At 29.1% G+C, this 18,855-nt stretch overlaps 2 protein-coding genes across 2 annotated transcripts; one reads left to right on the top strand and one right to left on the bottom strand.

Annotated features, from left to right (window-relative positions):
* Positions 1-646: 646 nt before the first annotated feature.
* On the bottom strand, positions 647-3,857 carry LOC129911619 (myrosinase 1-like). Its single transcript, XM_055989471.1, has 7 exons — positions 3,119-3,857; positions 1,971-2,228; positions 1,628-1,897; positions 1,239-1,573; positions 1,060-1,162; positions 883-986; positions 647-815 (listed from the first exon to the last, which is right to left on the bottom strand). The coding sequence occupies exons 1-7, from the start codon at positions 3,419-3,421 to the stop codon at positions 695-697; spliced, it is 1,494 nt and encodes a 497-aa protein (XP_055845446.1). The 5' UTR covers positions 3,422-3,857; the 3' UTR covers positions 647-694.
* A 5,025-nt stretch (positions 3,858-8,882) lies between these two features.
* On the top strand, positions 8,883-16,970 carry LOC129909625 (myrosinase 1-like). The gene is made up of 5 exons (XM_055986696.1): positions 8,883-9,359; positions 15,782-16,039; positions 16,112-16,381; positions 16,448-16,782; positions 16,847-16,970. Exons 1-5 carry the CDS (start codon positions 9,057-9,059, stop codon positions 16,968-16,970), a joined length of 1,290 nt encoding a protein of 429 aa, XP_055842671.1. The 5' UTR covers positions 8,883-9,056.
* The last annotated feature ends 1,885 nt before the right edge of the window (positions 16,971-18,855 follow it).

The following is an 18,855-nucleotide window of genomic DNA, read 5'->3' as shown; positions in this document are numbered from 1 at the left end:
GAAATATAAAAAATAAAAAACAAACAAACAATTATTTCAAATTATTATTTCAAGATGAATATTAATTTGAGGAAGTACTATGTATTAATACTTTTAACATTTCTTAAAATATCAACGCATTATAACAAAAATAATTTCAAATCTATCTTGATCTTTCTATCTTGAGAAACGTCAAATTTTAACCACTAGTGTCAAATTTTACCCTGCTCCGCAGCTGGGTAAATTTTAACCCATTTTATTCACCATGCTAGTGTCAAATTTTAACCAAACGTCATATTTTAACCAACATTTTAACGCAATTCGCACACGGCCTTAATTTCAAATTGATTTTTTTTAATACTTTTTAAAGTCAATCCGTATAAAAAAACGTTAACTCCGTGACACGCTAAAATAAAAAAGGCTACCTTAAATAAAAAGGTTTTCTTTTGTTAATAAAATGAAATGAAAAACTAGGCGGTAGAATATTTTGAAAGTTCAATGTTCAATCCCATAGAATTTTCATTTTTGTTGAACATACATAGCTTTTTTTTCCACAAACGAATATGTACTAAAAAATTGTCAGAAATAATTTATTGGTACCTAATAATAAAAAAAAGATGATTTCTAATTTGTTTGCAGTTTATTTTTTTTTTTAATTAAAGCTTTGATTTGGTTTCGAATTCGTACAATAAAAATTTCTTCTAATACTAAATATTCAAAGTCCGTTTGGAACTGATCTTGTTGCAATGAGTTTTTTATAATAAATCGCTGATTTCTTTGGTATACGTTCTCTTTTTGGACTTTTCATATTCACAGAATATAAACCAAATTTCTCCCTGAAAGGATAAAATAGAAAAAAATGTGTTGAACTATGTTATGTTAATTGTTATTGATTAAACTCACGTATATCCTTGATTCCATTCAAAATTATCAACCAAACTCCAAGCTGAATACGAATTAACATTGCAACCATCATTGATGGCATTCAAAACAGCTTGAATGTGACTCTAAAAAAAAAAAATAAATGAATTTTTATTTTACTTATTGTATTTAGGTAAATAAAATATTTTTATATTTTACCTGATAATATTTAATACGCTTATCATCATTTAGTTCGCCATCGTCAGACCAACCATTTTCTGTGATCTTGACCTCAACATTATCATATTCATCTCGAACATATCTGTTTTTTTTTTAAAGAAACATTATAGTCAAAATCTTAATACCTTTTAGAATTTTAATTTGTTATAAAAATTTACTTCAAAAGATATTCCAATCCCTCGGGAATACAATAAAGCCAATCTGACTTTGCTCTAGGCCAATTCTTATCAGGCTGACTCTGATAATTGTAATCTCTTTCTGTTGAAGGGTTTTCACCCTCTGGTTCAGTAGCAGGCTTAATAAATCTCGAAGTGTAATAGTTGAGACCCATAAAGTCAGATGATCCTCTTATTACTTTTGTCCAATATTCACCAAGACTTGGAAGACGAGATCTTTTTCTTCCTTCATCAAAACTGCTCTTTTCAATTTCTTTCAATAATATTGGAGGAAAATCACCAGTTTTACTAAAAATTGGATAAGCCAGCAATCCCAACTAAAATTTATTCACATTGTTAGAGGATTTGTTAGGTTATTCGAATTAACTTACATTATAATGCATTGCACGATCGATATCAGTTTTATTATTTGTTTCAGAGAAGACCATCCAAATATCCAAAGTGATACCGACTTGTCCTTTTTGTTTTTTAGCAAATTTGTCTTGATAAAGACGATAAGCTGCACCATGGGCCTTAAGCAAATTTGTAAAACAGATATAATCGCCAACTCCAGGAGCTCCAACCATTGGAGGTGTTTTTTCACTTCCATAACCTGATTTGCAAATTTGATGTGGTTCGTTAAATGTTATCCATGTTTTAACCTTTAAAAAGAAAAAAAAAAACAAATATTTGACATCAAAAAATGCTTCAGGAGACCAAACAAGTTGATTTTACCCTATCGCCAAATAATTTATATAGTTCCTCTGCATAATCTGAGAATTGCTCAATTATCAAGGAATTAGAAAAGCCACCAAACTTTTGTATGCCGACAGGCAAATCCCAGTGATACACGGTGACCATAGGTTCAATACCATTTGCCAAAAGCTTATTGATAACACTGTTGTAGTAGTCGATTCCTTTTTGGTTTTTAGAATGGACAAAGCCATCTGGAAAGATTCGTGTCCATGCGATGGAAAAACGATAATGTTTCACCTGGAAGAAAATAAAATATATATTCATTTAATTTAAAGGCTAGTGGAAAGAGTGTCTGATCTGTTAATTGAAAATAACCTATGAGGTCTTAAAACACCACTAATTTCAAAAACATATAAATTATAGTCGACATAACTTTCTGTTTAAAAAAAAAAAGTTAAAGCATTTTTAAAAAATAAAGTTGGTACATTATATATCATTTCAAAGAAAATGTAAATCAATATACCCTATTAACAAAGTTTCACCAAAATTCAAATATCAAACAAATTTTGAAAAATTTTTGAAAAGTATTAAAATGTATTTTTTGTAAAGATCGAAAAGTTGTTAGTTACTTTTTAAAAAATATTTATCATCAAATAAAAAACGAAACTTTCAAAAGAAATTATCAACATGTTTTTAAAAAAATTACTGTCCAGTTATAAACTTCCTTAATCGTTTCTGAATATAAAATTTCGGTGAAATTGGCCAAATCATTCACGAAAAATTCAGAAATCTAAAAATTGTTTCTATGAAAAGTACCGTTAACAAAGGTCCTTCCAAAGACAAAACGGTCCTTCCATTGAAAGTTCGATAGCTCAGCAAGAAGTGGTCGTATCGAACTTAAAAAAAAGCAAATTTAAGCTGAAAGAAAAAGTAACCCGATCCATATTGGTTGGGAACTTTTTTCATCGTAAGATTTCAAAACTCGAAATTTCGAACTTTTTTTAATTCCAGTACGACCATTTTTAAAAATGATTTTTTTTGTTTATAGGTATTGGAAATTCTAAGATACCGTTAAGATTTGATTAAATATTTTTCATCTTTTTTTATTTTTGCTTTTTTTCACAAACCAGGTTTTCAAGACTTTATGTGAAAAATAAATAATTTTATCATACAATTATTGGACTCACCCCAAGATCCTTTAATGCTTTCAAATCCAAATCGAAAAGTCGATATGATTCCGCTGCCGAGTCACCATTTGTCCGATCCTTAATCCTATCAGGATTATTGTGTGTGTATTCATCCCAAATTGATACTCCTTTACCATCTGCATTCCAACCACCTTCTATTTGATAAGCTGATGTCGCAACACCAAAATTAAAATCTTTTGGAAATATTAAATTTCCTTTTGCTACAATTGTACAATTGCCAGCTTCAACTAAACTCTCAGACCCCAGCAGTCCAATAACAACGAAAAGAACTAATGACCACATTTTTTGATATTATAAAATCTACAGACCAAATTTTTTGGTATTTATATCAAATTTTTGAACTCTTGTGATGGATAAACATTATAATCAAATGAGATAAGTTTATAATATTGTTGTTCTTCAATATTTTACAAATGCCCTATTATTGATTAAAAATACGTTGCTACTGCAATAAAGTTTACGACGAACAACAACGGTTTTAGAATTCTTCGGGTGAGGTAAATATTTTTTTCATAGAAAATAAAGATAAAATTATTCCTGCCCCTTTTTTATTTAATTGAATTATTTATAATTATGCTTTTATGATGTTTACCGGCGCTTCTTGGGCACAGAATCGTTTTTTATTAAAGTTATAAAAAGTACTTATAAAAGTATTATTATTGTGCGAAAAATTTTGTTTTTTTTTTTAAATCAAGATAAAATTTAAAGTTTTATGACCAAAGCAATTAGAAGCAGTAGCTCTATATGCACTTCTTAAATAAAAGATTATTCTGTCATTAAAATTCTTTGTTCACTTTCTTTTAAATAATTTTCACTCAACCACTTCAGTAGTTAAACTATGTCAATGCCAATAATATAATAATGATATCCACAATTATTATTATTACAAGCAATTATATATCAAGGTAAACTTATATGATAAGGTTAAACACTCTACACTTGTTTGAGGAATCGAAGGATGATTTTGATAAGATATTATCTTCATGACATCAGACATCATAATCTAAATCATAAGTGGTAACAAACTTTGTAGGCATGAAATCGAGTGTCATCTTGATCAGCGTATCAAAAAAAGGAGACACAATATTTTCTTTTGGTTTTTTAGCTTGATTGGCAAATATAACTTGTTTTGTATGATAAAATGACGGCGTACTTCTGGATGATCGCAAGTTTCTGAAAATGATGATAGTGATTTCTGAAAAAAAAATAGACCTGTTAACGAAAATTAGGCGTACAAGTAGTATTCTGTTGATTGATCTAAGACTTTTAACTGAAAGGGTTTCCATCATTGAATAATTACAAATGTAATGAATGTAATGTAATTATGAATGTAATTATTCAATGGTTTCCATTGCAAAGTGCAATGGGCTCAAAATATAAAAAGCGTTATAACTAGACCTCGGATTTTGCATACTTTCCTATTTTACATCGTATTGATACCAAACTTTGTATTTAGACGTTTTATCATTCAAATGCAGCAAATTTTAATGCATATCGAAAATATGCTAAATATTTATGCAAAAAATATGTACAAAAATATGACAAAAATATGCTAAATATATGTTAAATATATGCAAAATATACATGCAAAATTTCATCGAAAAAATCGATTGCCTTGTGCAATTTCACTAGTCAAAAAGTTTTTTTTTATAGAAATCAAAATATATTTTTCTAATGGTTTTTTGTGCGCTGAACTCGAATCCGAAGTCAAAAAAATTCGATCATATCACGTTTTTGAGATATTACCATGCAAAACATCACAAATATAGTGTTTTGGACGTCCAAAATTCATTATTTCAAAATCTTTTCACGTTAGACCTATTCTAATGCTAGATTCAAATTAAGAAGTTCAAAGGCCATTATAAAAGTATAATTTATTTACTATGGAAAGTTATTTCTCGACAATATTACTGTAATTTACGGAAAAATCGATCTTAAAAATCATTTTTTTTGTTTTTTTTTTCAATTTTATTCAACATTTTATAAAACAAAAGTATAGTTTTTCCAAACAATATTAAATAATAGGTTTTAATATAAATAATTGCATTCCAAACATTTCAAAAATCAAAAATTTGTTCGGTAACTTTTTTGTTTGAAAAATAGGCTATTTTTTAAAATTAAATTCGTCAAAAATCCAAAAATTAATGTCGTTTTCGATTGGCTCTCCGGAAGCGTCCGGAATCATTCAGAAGCCTTCTGAAAGTGTTTTATTCACACGAATATGACAGCCAAAACGCTTCTCAGAAGAGAAATTCTCTTCTCGATTTAAAATCGGAATTCACTCAAAAAGCACTAACACATGAATATTTGAAAGTCAAATTAATCACTCAATCAATGTTTTTTTTTTATTTTTTGAAATAAATTATTGTTTTCCGAAATAAATTTTTTAATTAATTTTAAAATTTACTTAAAATATTTTGGAAGCCAACTTCACCATTAAATTCTTGAGCATTAACGTTTTTGAACAATTTTAAAGATTTTTTTTTTGAAAGAAAAATAAATTAATATGAATATTTGACATTTGAAATTTCAAAGAAAAACACACAAACACAAAAAAAAATGAATTGAGTGGAAGCGATTTAAACTGTTTTATTGGATTTCAGAATGAGTGAATCCTTGAGTGTTTCCAATCGAAAACGACATAAGTTTTTGCTCAAACAAAATTTTAAATACATAGAAAATATAACAAAGTAGTTTTTGACCAAGTTTTGTTAAAATCCAACCATTTTTGTAAAAGATAAAAATAAAAAAATTGTATTTTTGCATTTTTTTTTTCAATATTTTGAGGTTATATAAAAAAAAGGTTAAAGTAAAAGTTGTAGACACTTTTACGATCTACAACTTTTGCTTTTAACTTTTTTCGATAGGAGGTCTACTTTTGACAGTAACCACGATTTTTGACACCCACCCCACTTTTTCGCCCAACAACCCCCTTTCCCCCAATTTGTTTGTGGGCAATTTATTTTTCCCCTTTCATACACCATTTATCCTAAATTTTCCAACCACCCATATGCTGCTAATAACACTGTGATAGTTCAAAAAACCGACAGAGGGCTCTCATGTCTACTAAAGATAATTCGAGTATGCTGAACACGATGGCGTACTTAGTTTTTCTGGATTAGGTCAAATAAGAAAGATTTTTGCGTTTGAAATTTTGTTTGCACATGCCAAAAATGAGGGTATAAAACACCATATATTTTCCAATTTTTGATTTTTTATCTATGTAAAATGATGGAAAATCTATTTTTTGGAAGTATTATTCGTAAAAAAGTTATTTGAAAAAAAATCTGTCGAATGACTATTTAAATCGTTATTTTATGGAAAAAAACGTCGATTTTTCTTACATTTTTTAACTATAAAGGTACAAATGTATGCGAAAACTCCACATTTTTATGTAGACACCTTTTATGTGTTAGTACTCTGGAATATTATACATATGTAGATGTAAATATTTAATTAAAAAATCAGTCATGGTATCAATATTTTAATTTAAATTCTTTCAATTTGTTTTAAAACTAAAACATATTTACCATTACTTTCTTCTGCATACTGCATTATATGAGCTTACATACACAACACATAATATATTTGTCACAGTCCATCTAAAACTTAAGGGGATTTGTCACGCTTATCTGTTTTGACTCCTTTAACGGTCATCTATTTTTTATTTATTTTTTTAGCTACTTGAGGCCATGGGTGTTTTGCCCCCTTCCGATCTTACCTGATATTCTAGAATATTTTTTTTCTTAAGGTTCAAACCTTTAGGATTCATTTTCTCACCATAAATACTCTTGAATATCAACCTTTCATTATAAAAAAGAATAAGTTAAAATTTTTAACTATCTCACGGTAAAAAGTGCAACTTACTTTTAACATAAACGGTAACGATTTGTTGAAAAATTCCATATTTTATCCTGAAATACAAGATCAAATCGTTGCCACCGAGTGCTGCATTTTAATTTAAGTAATACGAAAAATATTAGAAAAATTGAAGAAAAATCGATGAATTTTTCCATGAAAATGATGATTTAAATAGTCTTTCGACAGATTTTTTTTTAAATAACTTTTTTTACAAATAATACTTCCAAAAAAATAGATTTTCCATCATTTTACATAGATAAAAAATCAAAAATTGGAAAATATATGGTGTTTTATACCCTCATTTTTGGCATGTGCAAACAAAATTTCAAACGCAAAAATCTTTCTTATTTGACCTAACCCAGAAAAACTAAGTACGCCATCGTGTTCAGCATACTCGAATTATCTTTAGTAGATATGAGAGTCCTCTGTCGGAAAAAAAAAGTTCCATTTTCGAACACAGTGTAATTTTTTTATTTTCAAAAATTATTGGCACTGGTCTATTAGGAGATTATCAAAATTTTCTCTTAAGCTTCTTACATTTTGGTGTACAAGAAATAATTTGTTCATACACTCACATTTTGTCCAAGAAAACTTGTTTACCATTTAAATCAATAATATTTATTAGGTAAAGTACCAACATCATCAAAAAGATCCATATTATCTTCAGAATTCATATTTGTTAGAAAAAAAATTACGATTAATTCAAGATTATTTTTGTTTAATTAAAAATAAAGCCCAGGGTCGATAATTTTCGAAACCAAAAAAAATCATAGTAGGATGAAACCCATTGGAAAAGGAGGTGAATATGATGAAAATTAAAGGAAAAATAAATTACGGGTGAGCCGAGTTCGGTAAGTGGTAGGGTTGAGTTTTTAATGGTAAAAAATGGTATATCTCGATTTCCATTAATCAATGTAACATAAAATCTTACGGTTTTTGAGTAATTAAAGTGTAAATTTTAATAAATAGTCCAAAATTTTAAAAAATGATAAAAAATAAAAACACTATTAGAAAGTAGAGATTTTAACAACAAAATGCCCACCGATTTTTTGAAAAAAGTTGATATTTTGACACGTTAATTTTCAATTGAAATTTAGGGTGTTTTTTTGGTATTAAGTTAAAAAAAAGGTTAAAAAATAAATATTTGAAATCAAATAAATTACTGTGTATTTGGGACATAATAAGGTAAGATTTTACCAAATTTCGTAGAAAAAAACATTTTTTTGAAAAAGATAAAAATAAAAAACCAAAATCTCGGTTTTTTGAATTTTTCACATAAAATTTGAGGTTATGTGAAAAAATTGTAAATGCAAAAGTGTTATATCTTTTTATTACCTACAACCTTGCCATACAACTTTTTTCCATAGGACTTGTAGTTTTGCCGGAAATCGAGATATACCATTTTTTTACCATTAAAAACTCAACCCTACCACTTCCCGAACTCGGCTCGCACGTAATTTATTTTTCCTTTAATTTTCATCATATTCACATCCTTTTCCAATGGGTTTCAACCAACTATGATTTTTTTCTTATTTTTTAATGTTTTTGAAGGCTTCGGCAACGGTCTATAAACACAATTATTCTAAATTTTAAATTATATTTTTGAAATATCATCAAAAGATCTTATTACGATGATGCTGCTAACCTCTTTTCTCATCAAAATTTTATTATTTGAATACCAAACAAATTTAAATTGTTTCTCTTTACTTGTCTCCTTTGCACGCATTAAGAGAATTTCGTTAAGGCTTGATTGATGTAAACATTTCCCCTTCTTTTACCAAGAACGTAAGAGTTGACCAAATCTTTCTTTGTTTTCTTTTCCTTCATTATTTGTTACTTATGTGCAAGATCCAAAAAGCTGACACAAACAAGTAACTTCTGAAATCACGGTGCACGCCGGACCAGAGTCAACCTCAAAAGACTCTATAACCCCATTAAGCCAAACCTGTGTACAAAATCTTGTTTGATATTGCTGTATGGATGTGATTTCCATCAGAGTTCAAATTTGATATAAATAAAACAAAATTCTGTGTTCAAGTTTATTTGATATCAAAACATGTGGTCATTAGTTCTTTTCATTGTTATTGGACTGTTTGGGTCTGAAAGTTTTGTTGACGCTACTAATTGTACAATTGAAGCAAAAGGAAATTTAAATTTTCCCAAAGATTTTAGTTTTGGTGTTGCGACATCAGCTTATCAAACAGAAGGTGGTTGGAATGCAGATGGTAAAGGGGAATCAATTTGGGATGAATACACACATAATCATTCTGATAGGATCAAGGATCGGACAAATGGTGATTCAGCAGCAGAATCGTATCGACTTTTCGATTTGGATTTGAAAGCATTGAAGGAACTTGGGGTGAGTTTAATATTGTTAGCTTTTTAAAAAATTAATGAGAATTATCTACAACAACAAGTTCAATAAACTACCTATTGTAATTAATACGATATGTAGCTTCAATATAATAAAAGTGTCATGTAGTTTCTGTTTTATTAAAAAAAACTACATCAAGATCTTCAGACGAAAAATTGAGGACAAATCAGGTAAAATTTCGTAAAAAAAAGTATCCTTACTGTTATCTGATAGTATATAGTAGCTCAGAATACTAAATTTTTGCATATAAAAATTCATATCAGAAATTTTTAAAGAAATGTGAAATAAAATTTTATTTAAAATTACAAAAACATTTTTTTTTAACTTTTTCGACTTTCAAAAGAGACAAAAAAAATTTTTTTTTGGAGTAAATTTTTTAAAAATTGGTATGGTTCCTTAAGGTCTCACAAAAATTTTTTTTTTGTTTTTTTTTCAAATTTTCATAAAACATAAATCTCTAAAATCTTCCTTTTTGTTTTTGAAGTGAAAACTTCTTTAGTGATTTGAAACACGATGAAACGATTATAACTTTTTTTGTTTTAATAAATAGATAAACGAAATTTATACTGTATAGATAATTTGGTACTTTCCTAACTGTTTGCTGTTTAACTGTCAAAAGTATTTTTCTAATTGTCTAGAAGACTGACTTTCTTATAACTCACATGTAGTCGTTGGAAACCAATTAGAAACGATATTGTTTGATAAAGAATATTAATTTTCTTATTAATTTTTATCTGATTCATTAAAAAAAATTCAATTATGTATACCTATTATTTTTCGAAGATATAATAGGATAAAAAAAACTTTTTTCAATATTTTTAAATTTATTGATTTATAAAAAAATGTAGCTATAGTCGTGTTTTTTGCGTGTTTTTTCTATTACTTAGTGGCTACTCATTTTTTTTATTTTATTCAAAAAACAATAAAAACAAATACTTACTTGTGTAATTTTTATTATTGTTTTGCGAATATAATCAAAAATGAGTAGCTACTGAGTAATAGAAAAACCACGCCTTATATTACAAAAATTGAAAAAGTAATCTCAACATTTTGCAAGAAAATGATTTTACAAAATTCTGCAAAAAATTTAAAAGGGTTTGGAAAATATTAAAAAACCGCGTGTTTTTTAACATTTTGTAAACCCTTCTATCTTTTAGATTAGATTCTATCGATTAGATTAAATCCTTTCTAAAATGGTTTTCTAGGATGCGATATGACTGTTACTTTACGAGAAGTAATAACCTCAAAATGAGTTTTAATATCATATTGTGACGTCATACAAAATTTTGTCTGACATTGAATTTTAAAAGTTTTTTAACTGAGCCAACTTTGAAAAACTAAGGGTGCCAACGTGTTCAGCATACTCGAATTATCTTTGGTAGATAGAAGCGGTATCTGTCGGCAAAAAAAAGTTGCATTTTCAAGAACAGTGTTATTTAAGTTTTTTTGTTTGAAAAAAAAAAAAAAAATGCTACGCATACGCCACAGTATTCCAACTTCACATACAAAGAAAAAAAAGAGAAAAATATTCTTCAATTTTCTGTTGTATCTATTCAAAATGCTTTTTAACATTGTTTTCATTTCAAATTTGTATGTAATTTATATTTTGGGCATTTTCATAGAAAACGCTTACAAAATCTAAATATCCTTAATCTAAAAAGATTGTTGAATTCAATTAAAATTGAAACTTCGTTCGATAACTGGCATCAACACAAACTAGATTTATCACACTTCCTGTAAACACTCAATTTCCTAAAATGTAATCCCATTTTGTTTTTATCGAATAGTTACTCCCCCTTTTGAGAAGTAAATTATAATATTTTTTTCTATAAAATAAATACCTTGCCCTCTTGAATTAATACATAATTTTATTTTTAATTTCGATAAAATAAAAGGTTATCAATGAAATATTTCTAATAATGCAATAAACCTGATTGCAACCTGTTTTTGATTAAAAAGGCACTTGACATCTTAAACTTTTCATAAAGATAAAAATAGACTTCATGTATTTAAAAAAAAATTAAGGTGAAAGGGTGTTTTTTCAAGAGACAGTAAAATCTGTAATAGGTCCCAAAAAATCAATGATTTGTGAAAAAAGGCTAAAGCTATGATTACACGGTCAACGAAATGGGTCAACGCGTTGACTCTCTGACGTAAAAATGACGTCACAATCTGTCCCAAGAGTGTCACGTGTCGTGTGATCGTCAACGAAAACTGCTGTCATTGCATTGACGGGTACGATGACACTCGCGTTGACACACATTTTTGGGTCAACGCATTGACTGTTTTCGATGACCGTGTAATCCCTCTGTCAATGCCATTGGGACGCGTTGAGAGGGTTTTAGGACTGGGTGTCATCGCAATGACCCTGTCCCAGCGTTGACGCGGCAGAATTTAATACCGTGTCATCGTTTCAGATTGACATTGTTTTTTGTATAGAAATGTGATGAAAGTTGGATGGGGAAAATATTTTGTAGGGCGATTTTTTGAATGGAGTACCGTTTTGGAGGGAGGGTGGTTCTCATTTCACCTTTTTGTTATTTTTTTTAACAAAAAAAAAAACTTTTCGGTATGGCCATTGCATCCATGTTGGATGCAAAATTAAAATTATTTTTAATTTTTTTTTTCTAATTTTTCGACAAAACTTTGGTAATTTTACATTTATATTCGTTCAACAATCTTATCAGCAATCATTTAAGACTTTCATCTTATGTCGAATTCCTTTCAATTGAAAAATCGAATTTTCGGCGATCTCGAAGCGAATTTTTTCTGAAAATCATGTTCCATAGAAAAAAAAAAGAGTGTGTGTACACATGTACACGCGACTGAAGTTATACTTCTCATTCAGTATTATGTAAATTAATTTTATTTGATATTTTTAATTTCTATTATGAAGTAAATAATCCACACTTAGTTTTTTTTACATTTTTATCAAGTGAACAATAAATTAATTCTTTCATCCTCCTTGCGTCCATGTTGTTTTCAATTTATTCTGTGAAATTTACTCATGTTGTGCGGTTCAGAACGTACGGTTCATGGTTAACGAAAGTAAATGAATTGCGCATAAAATGTGCGATATGGTAATTTTATGAGAATTGTGTGTGCTTCAGCACAAGTAGTAGCAATATGGAACTTGCAGGGTTGCTACAAAGCTCAAAAGTTAGCTGAGCTCAGCTCACAGCTCAGCTCAAATTTTGAGCTAGCACACTTTTGAGCTATGTACCATAGCTCAGCTCATTTGAATTCCGGTATAATCCGGTTTTTCGATTTTTTTCAAAATTCCGAGAAAATCGCCTTTGAAAGTTGGGGTAAAATTTTGTTTCGAAAAATCCCCGAATCTTTGAACGCTCCTGGAAGCTAAACCGTTTGAGAGCAATTTTTGGGAGTGATGCCAAATGATAGCTTGTGTCATGGGCCTACGCTTTGCACATTATCAGATTTTAAAAAAATCGCCTTCCATGTTAAACCGCCACATCATGCCTATTTTATCAGAATCGTGCCTAATTTTTTTTTTACTTTTAAGTTCTCCCGGTTTGAGAACGCGTGGACCTACAGGGATGGGAGTTGTACCCAAATGTAGGTTAGAGTCCCCGCTAAATTTTGGCATCAAAAAATTTTTTTCATTATCTTCCAAATTCCGCGATATAGGCGTTTGAACGCTTTGATCTAGAGACAGGGGAGTGGTGCCATATGAAAGCTTATATTCTCAGCTACCCGATAGTGGTATAATCCGGTTTTTCGATTTTTTTCAAAATTCCGAGAAAATCGCCTTTGAAAGTTGGGGTAAAATTTTGTTTCGAAAAATCCCCGAATCTTTGAACGCTCCTTTAAGCTAAACCGTTTGAGAGCAATTTTTGGGAGTGATGCCAAATGATAGCTTGTGTCATGGGCCTACGCTTTGCACATTGTCAGACTTTTAAAAAATCGCCTTCCATGTTAAACCGCCACATCATGCCTATTTTTTCAGAATCGTGCGTATTTTTTTTTTACTTTTAAGTTCTCCCGGTTTGAGAACGCGTGGACTTACAGGGATGAGAGTTGTACCCAAATGTATGTTAGAGTCCCCGCTACCTTTTGGCATCAAAAAATTTTGTTTCCATTTTCTTCAAAATTCCGAGATATAGGCGTTGGAAGTTGGGGCGCTCACTTTCAGCTCAGCTCAAATGAGCTGAGCTATGGTACCTAGCTCAAATTTGAGCTGAGCTGTGAGCTGAGCTGAAATGTGAGCATGGAAATTACCACATGCAACTTGTCACATGCAACTTCCCACTAGAACTTGCCACACGCAACTTGCCACATGCAACTTGCCACATGAAACATGTAACTTGCAACGTGTTGTGTGTTTTATGTTTGCCGTACTGCGGCGTACTGCATTTTTAAATACTAAAGTACTGCCTACTCTAAAGGTGAAACGACAGCCCTGCTACCCAGGGTGATCGCGTCATAATCCCTTTGACATTCTTGTCAAAAAGTAAATTTTCATACTCACCCTCCCATAAGAAGTATAACTTCAAAAAAATCGCCTCAAACGAAGCAGAATTCGAATTTTTTTTTAATCCCTCTTTTTTGAGAGATTTACACGGATTTGCACACACACTTGGAACATTTGACATTTCTCAAACGTCAAGCTGGAAGTTTTCTTCGTGTTGTTTGTTTATTTGAGAGCACTTACTTCAAATAAAGAGTAAATTTTAATTGAATATCGTATTTTTATTGCGGAAAAATATGAAATAAATAAAAAAAAAACAATGTGCGATCAAAATATATTTTTTCCTGGCATAGTTCTTGTGAAAAAGTCAAATTACTGTGACTTTTCTTCTCGTAATTGTCGTCAAAAAAAATTTTCTCTGTAAAACCACAGCATACGGCCAAAATAATAACCTTCTACTTCATCTTCACTCATATCTTAATAATAACTGCAATTTCCCTTTGATTCTGATTAAAATAAATCTATATTACCGAAGAAAATAAACAAAATTATTGATCAAAGGAATCTCTGGTTTTATTTTGCAGAAATTGTTTTGGTTTCAGCTTGACGTTCGTGTAAAAATTGTTGTCAAATGACACACATACAATCGCAAAAAGAATTCGGTCTGTTTTCATGTTCCTTTTTAACACCAAAAATTCGATTTTTTTGAGGCGCTTCAAAAAATTGAAAGGAATTCGACATTAAAAGTGCATTGCGTATATCTCGAAATTTTTACATTTCAATGCTACCATGTCAAACTAATTTTTGTTTAATTTTTCTATGAGAACTTTTTTCAAATCTCATTTTCTCCGCTTTTTTTTCAAAATATTTTTGGAAAATTTAAATTTTTGCTTTGTGTCAAACAGTGTGATCAACATAGTTTTGCGAGTCAACGCGTTGACATTGCTAAGTAAACGTCACATTGACACACCTGCGCGTCAACGTAATTAAGGACAATATTGACGCAATAGTGTCATAGTCAATGTTTTAAGTCAATGTTTTAAGCATTGACATTGTGAACGTTGACGGTAAGATGACAGAGAGAATATGGATTTTTTCTTGACGTCAGAGAGTCAACGCGTTGACCGATTTCGTTGACCGTGTAATCATAGCTTAAGAACTTAAGTATAAACGCTTAATTATCAAGACCAAAAATAATAATAAATCATTGGCTTTTTGGGACTAATTATAGATTTTACTGTCTCTTCGAAAAAAAAAAACACCCTTTCATCTACATTTTTGTATAAAAACCCTTTATTCTTGCTTTCTATCCTAAAGACAATGTTTTTACCAAATTTCATTAGGGTGACCCATCATTTTTGTTTTCATTTAAAAAAAAAAACACCCTTTTAACAATGATATTTTTATAGAAACTTTTGGTTCTTGTTTTTAATCTTAAAAGTAATATAATTGCTAATATTACTCTAGTATTATACACACTTTTTCAAATATACCCATATTTTTTCTCTACACCTAAAAAAAAAACACTCTTTCACATGAACAAAATGTATAAATTTGTTTTATTCGTAATTCCAATGGGAAAAACAATATTTTTAATAAATTTTGTGAGGGTAACTTTTATACCATTGATTTTATCGGACTTATGGTAGATTTTTCTTATTTCCCCAAAAAAAAAAACACCCTTGCACCATAAACATTTTTATATTAAACCTTCTTCTAGAATTTCGTCAGTGTAGCATGTTTTTCACATGGGTTTCGGTTATATTTTACCTGTGTTTAGGTCAAAAAACAACACCCTTTTGTTTTTAATCGGCAATAACTTTTCTTAGAGCAATCGTATTGATTGAATTTTTATGTTATTAGATTCAGCATCAAAAAATGCCTTTAAAACATGTGTCATATGATGATATACCATGAATAATTTTGTTCAAAAAAATCAAAATGGTGAATGAATACCTTATATGTTCTTTTCTTTCAGGTAAAACACTATCGTTTTTCTATAGCTTGGACTCGAGTATTTCCAGATGGACTTGTCCTTTCTAAAAATCAAAAAGGTATCGATTACTACAACAGTGTTATCAATAAGCTTTTGGCAAATAATATTGAACCCATGGTTACAATGTATCACTGGGATTTGCCTGTCGGAATACAAAAGTTCGGTGGCTTCTCTAATTCCTTGATAATTGAACAATTCTCCGATTATGCAGAGGAACTATTTAAATTATTTGGTGATAGGGTAAGAATGACATTGTTTGGCCTTCTGAAGAATTTTTCTAAACCTATCGCAAATATTTTTTTCTTTTTAAAGGTTAAAACATGGATAACATTGAATGAACCACATCAAATTTGTAAACCAGGCTATGGAAATACAAAATCACCGCCAATGGTTGGAGCACCTGGAGTTGGTGATTATCTTTGTTATACAAATTTGCTTAAAGCCCACGGAGCAACTTATCGTTTGTATCAAGAGAAATTTGCTAAAGAACAAAAAGGAAAAGTTGGTATCTCTATCGATTGTGAGTTTGTCTTCTCTAAAACTAATAATACAGATGATGTTGCTCGTGCAATGCAATATAATGTAAGTTTTTGTGTGTTTCCTCCCAATAAACCTTAGAAAATCCTTAAATAATTATCAATTTTTTAGATGGGATTGTTAGCACATCCAATTTTTAGTAAAACAGGTGATTTTCCTCAAATATTATTGAAAGATATTGAAAAAAGCAGTTTTATGGAGGGAAGAAAAAGATCTCGTCTTCCAAGTCTTGGTGAATATTGGACAAAAGTCATAAAAGGATCATCTGACTTTATGGGTCTCAACTATTACACTTCAAGATATATAAAGCCCGCTTCTGAACCGCAGGGTGAAAATCCTTCAATAGAAAGGGATTACAATTATGAGATAGATACTGATCCAAATTGGCCAAAAGCAAAGTCATTTTGGATTTTTTGTATTCCCGAAGGATTGGAAAAAATTTTGAAGTAAATTTTTTATAAAAATTAAAAATTTTAAAAATTATTAAGTTATATTAATTCTCTGTTTTAGATATATTCGAGATGAATATGACAATGTTGAGGTGAAAATCACAGAAAATGGTTGGTCAGATGATGGCGAGCTAAATGATGATAAACGTCTTAAATATTTTAAGGTTAAGTATAAAAAATTATAAATAAAATACAGTATAAATATAATTAAAATTTTATTTTTTATTTTTTAGAGTCACATTCAAGCTGTTTTGAATGCCATTAACGATGGATGTAATGTTACTTCCTATTCAGCTTGGAGTTTGGTTGATAATTTTGAATGGAATGAAGGATATACGTGAGTTGAATCAATAACCAGAAATCTTTAAAAATAATTTCACACGTTTTTTTAAAATTTTTTTAGGGAGAAATTTGGTTTGTATTCTGTGAATATGAAAAGTCCAAAAAAAGAACGTACACCGAAAAAATCAGCGTTTTATTACAAAAAACTCATTGCATTAAGATCAGTTCCAAATGATCTTTGAACGATTTTTTTTAAAGAATGATAATTTTAACGACCATTTGAAACTATGTCAAAGCTTTAATTTATTATTATTGAATTAAATTGTGCAAGAAATTTAGAAAATAATACTTTATGGTTTATTTCAATTTTTCAGAATTCCAGTTTAAAAAAAAACATTATTATTTTTTTTTTTTTTAAGTTCAAAAACTTAAACCCATATAGTTCATGATGTTTGATTCTATTAGAGGGAGTGATATTAGAAAACTTTACATATATCTTATAACCAGCGGGATACGTTATTAAGAAGTTATGAAAATTTCTGAAAATAATTATCGCAATTATTCTGAAAAAAAAAAAAAAATAGACTACTTAGTACTTAATACTTATCGTTAGGTAAGGCATTAAAATTGTAAGTTTTTTATTTTGATTTAGCCCATATTATTGACTAATTTCAAAACATGTTTTATCTCAATACATGTTTAGTGAATGTTAAAAGTTGCAAATTTTCCCAAACTTGACACTATTATAGAGAGATTTGACATCTAGTACAAAATCTTGAATCAAATTGCGGTTTAATTGCGAATCGGTCGAGGTGAGGTATTCCAAAACTAAGCAGTCACAAAACTTGTTTTGATATAAAACATATTTTGAAATTTGTCAATAATACCTATGGCAGTAAAACTTTCTATGGGATAATATTTCTTACCAATAGCACCTACTGTGATTTACGGAAAAATCTATTTTTTTTTTTTATTACCGACTTCCAAAAAGGAGGAGGTATTCAATTCGACTGTATTTTTTTTTTTTTTTTTTTTTTTTTTATGTTTTTTACCGCATAACTTTGGACTGAGTGAACCAATTTTGATAATTCTTTTTGTATTGGAAAGCTGGTGGCTGCAGTGTTAGTTCACTTTTAGCCATAGGAACTATTTTAAAAACCATAAAACCCAGTTTTGATCCATGGAAGTCGGTTTTGTTTTTTTGCTAAAAATGATTATCGTTTTTCTCAAATTTTTCTGGAATAAAAGTGCAGTTTTTCTACATAGTCTTAAATAAAATGTTTTAATCTAAATAACGGATTTCTAAAATTTTCAAAAATCAAAAATTTTTTTCTATAAATTCCTTTTTTTAAATTAAACTCATCAAAAATCCAAAAATTTATATTTAAAAAAAAAAAAAAAAAACATTTAAAATAGGTTACAAACATAACAAAGTAGATTTAACTAGGTTTTGTAAAAGATAAAAATAAAATACCAAAAAATTGTATTTTTGCATTTACATACAACATAATCTCAATAGTTTTTGAGGTTGTATAAAAAAATGGTTTGAGTATATGTAAGTTGTACCCCTTTTTATAATCTACAATTTTTGAGTAAAACTTTTTTCAGTAGGAGCTCTACTTTTGACAGAAATTGTTGATTCAACTATTTTTCGGAATAATTTTGGGTTTGAAGACGAAAATTTTAAAATCAAAGTAGAACATCGTTAGTGGTTTACTGTTATAAAACATCTCTAAATCAAAGTTTTTTCAACTTTAAAAAAAACATCAATTTATTAAAAAAATGGGC

Source organism: Episyrphus balteatus, chromosome 2 (assembly GCF_945859705.1).
Source record: "Episyrphus balteatus chromosome 2, idEpiBalt1.1, whole genome shotgun sequence".
NCBI classification, from domain to species: domain Eukaryota; kingdom Metazoa; phylum Arthropoda; class Insecta; order Diptera; family Syrphidae; genus Episyrphus; species Episyrphus balteatus.
Note: the sequence above shows the minus strand (reverse complement) of the source record. Positions and strands in the feature narration are given on the sequence as shown.

Excerpts from the sequence above, each read along its gene's own strand:
- LOC129909625 (XM_055986696.1), top strand. The coding sequence starts at position 9,057 with ATGTGGTCATTAGTTCTTTTCATTGTTATTGGACTGTTTGGGTCTGAA. Across the intron at positions 9,360-15,781 it reads AAGCATTGAAGGAACTTGGG|GTAAAACACTATCGTTTTTC; the intron begins GTGAGTTTAATA and ends CTTTTCTTTCAG. Across the intron at positions 16,783-16,846 it reads GGATTGGAAAAAATTTTGAA|ATATATTCGAGATGAATATG; the intron begins GTAAATTTTTTA and ends TCTCTGTTTTAG.
- LOC129911619 (XM_055989471.1), bottom strand. The coding sequence starts at position 3,421 with ATGTGGTCATTAGTTCTTTTCGTTGTTATTGGACTGCTGGGGTCTGAG. Across the intron at positions 1,898-1,970 it reads ATAAATTATTTGGCGATAGG|GTTAAAACATGGATAACATT; the intron begins GTAAAATCAACT and ends TTCTTTTTAAAG. Across the intron at positions 987-1,059 it reads AGCGTATTAAATATTATCAG|AGTCACATTCAAGCTGTTTT; the intron begins GTAAAATATAAA and ends TTTTTTTTTTAG.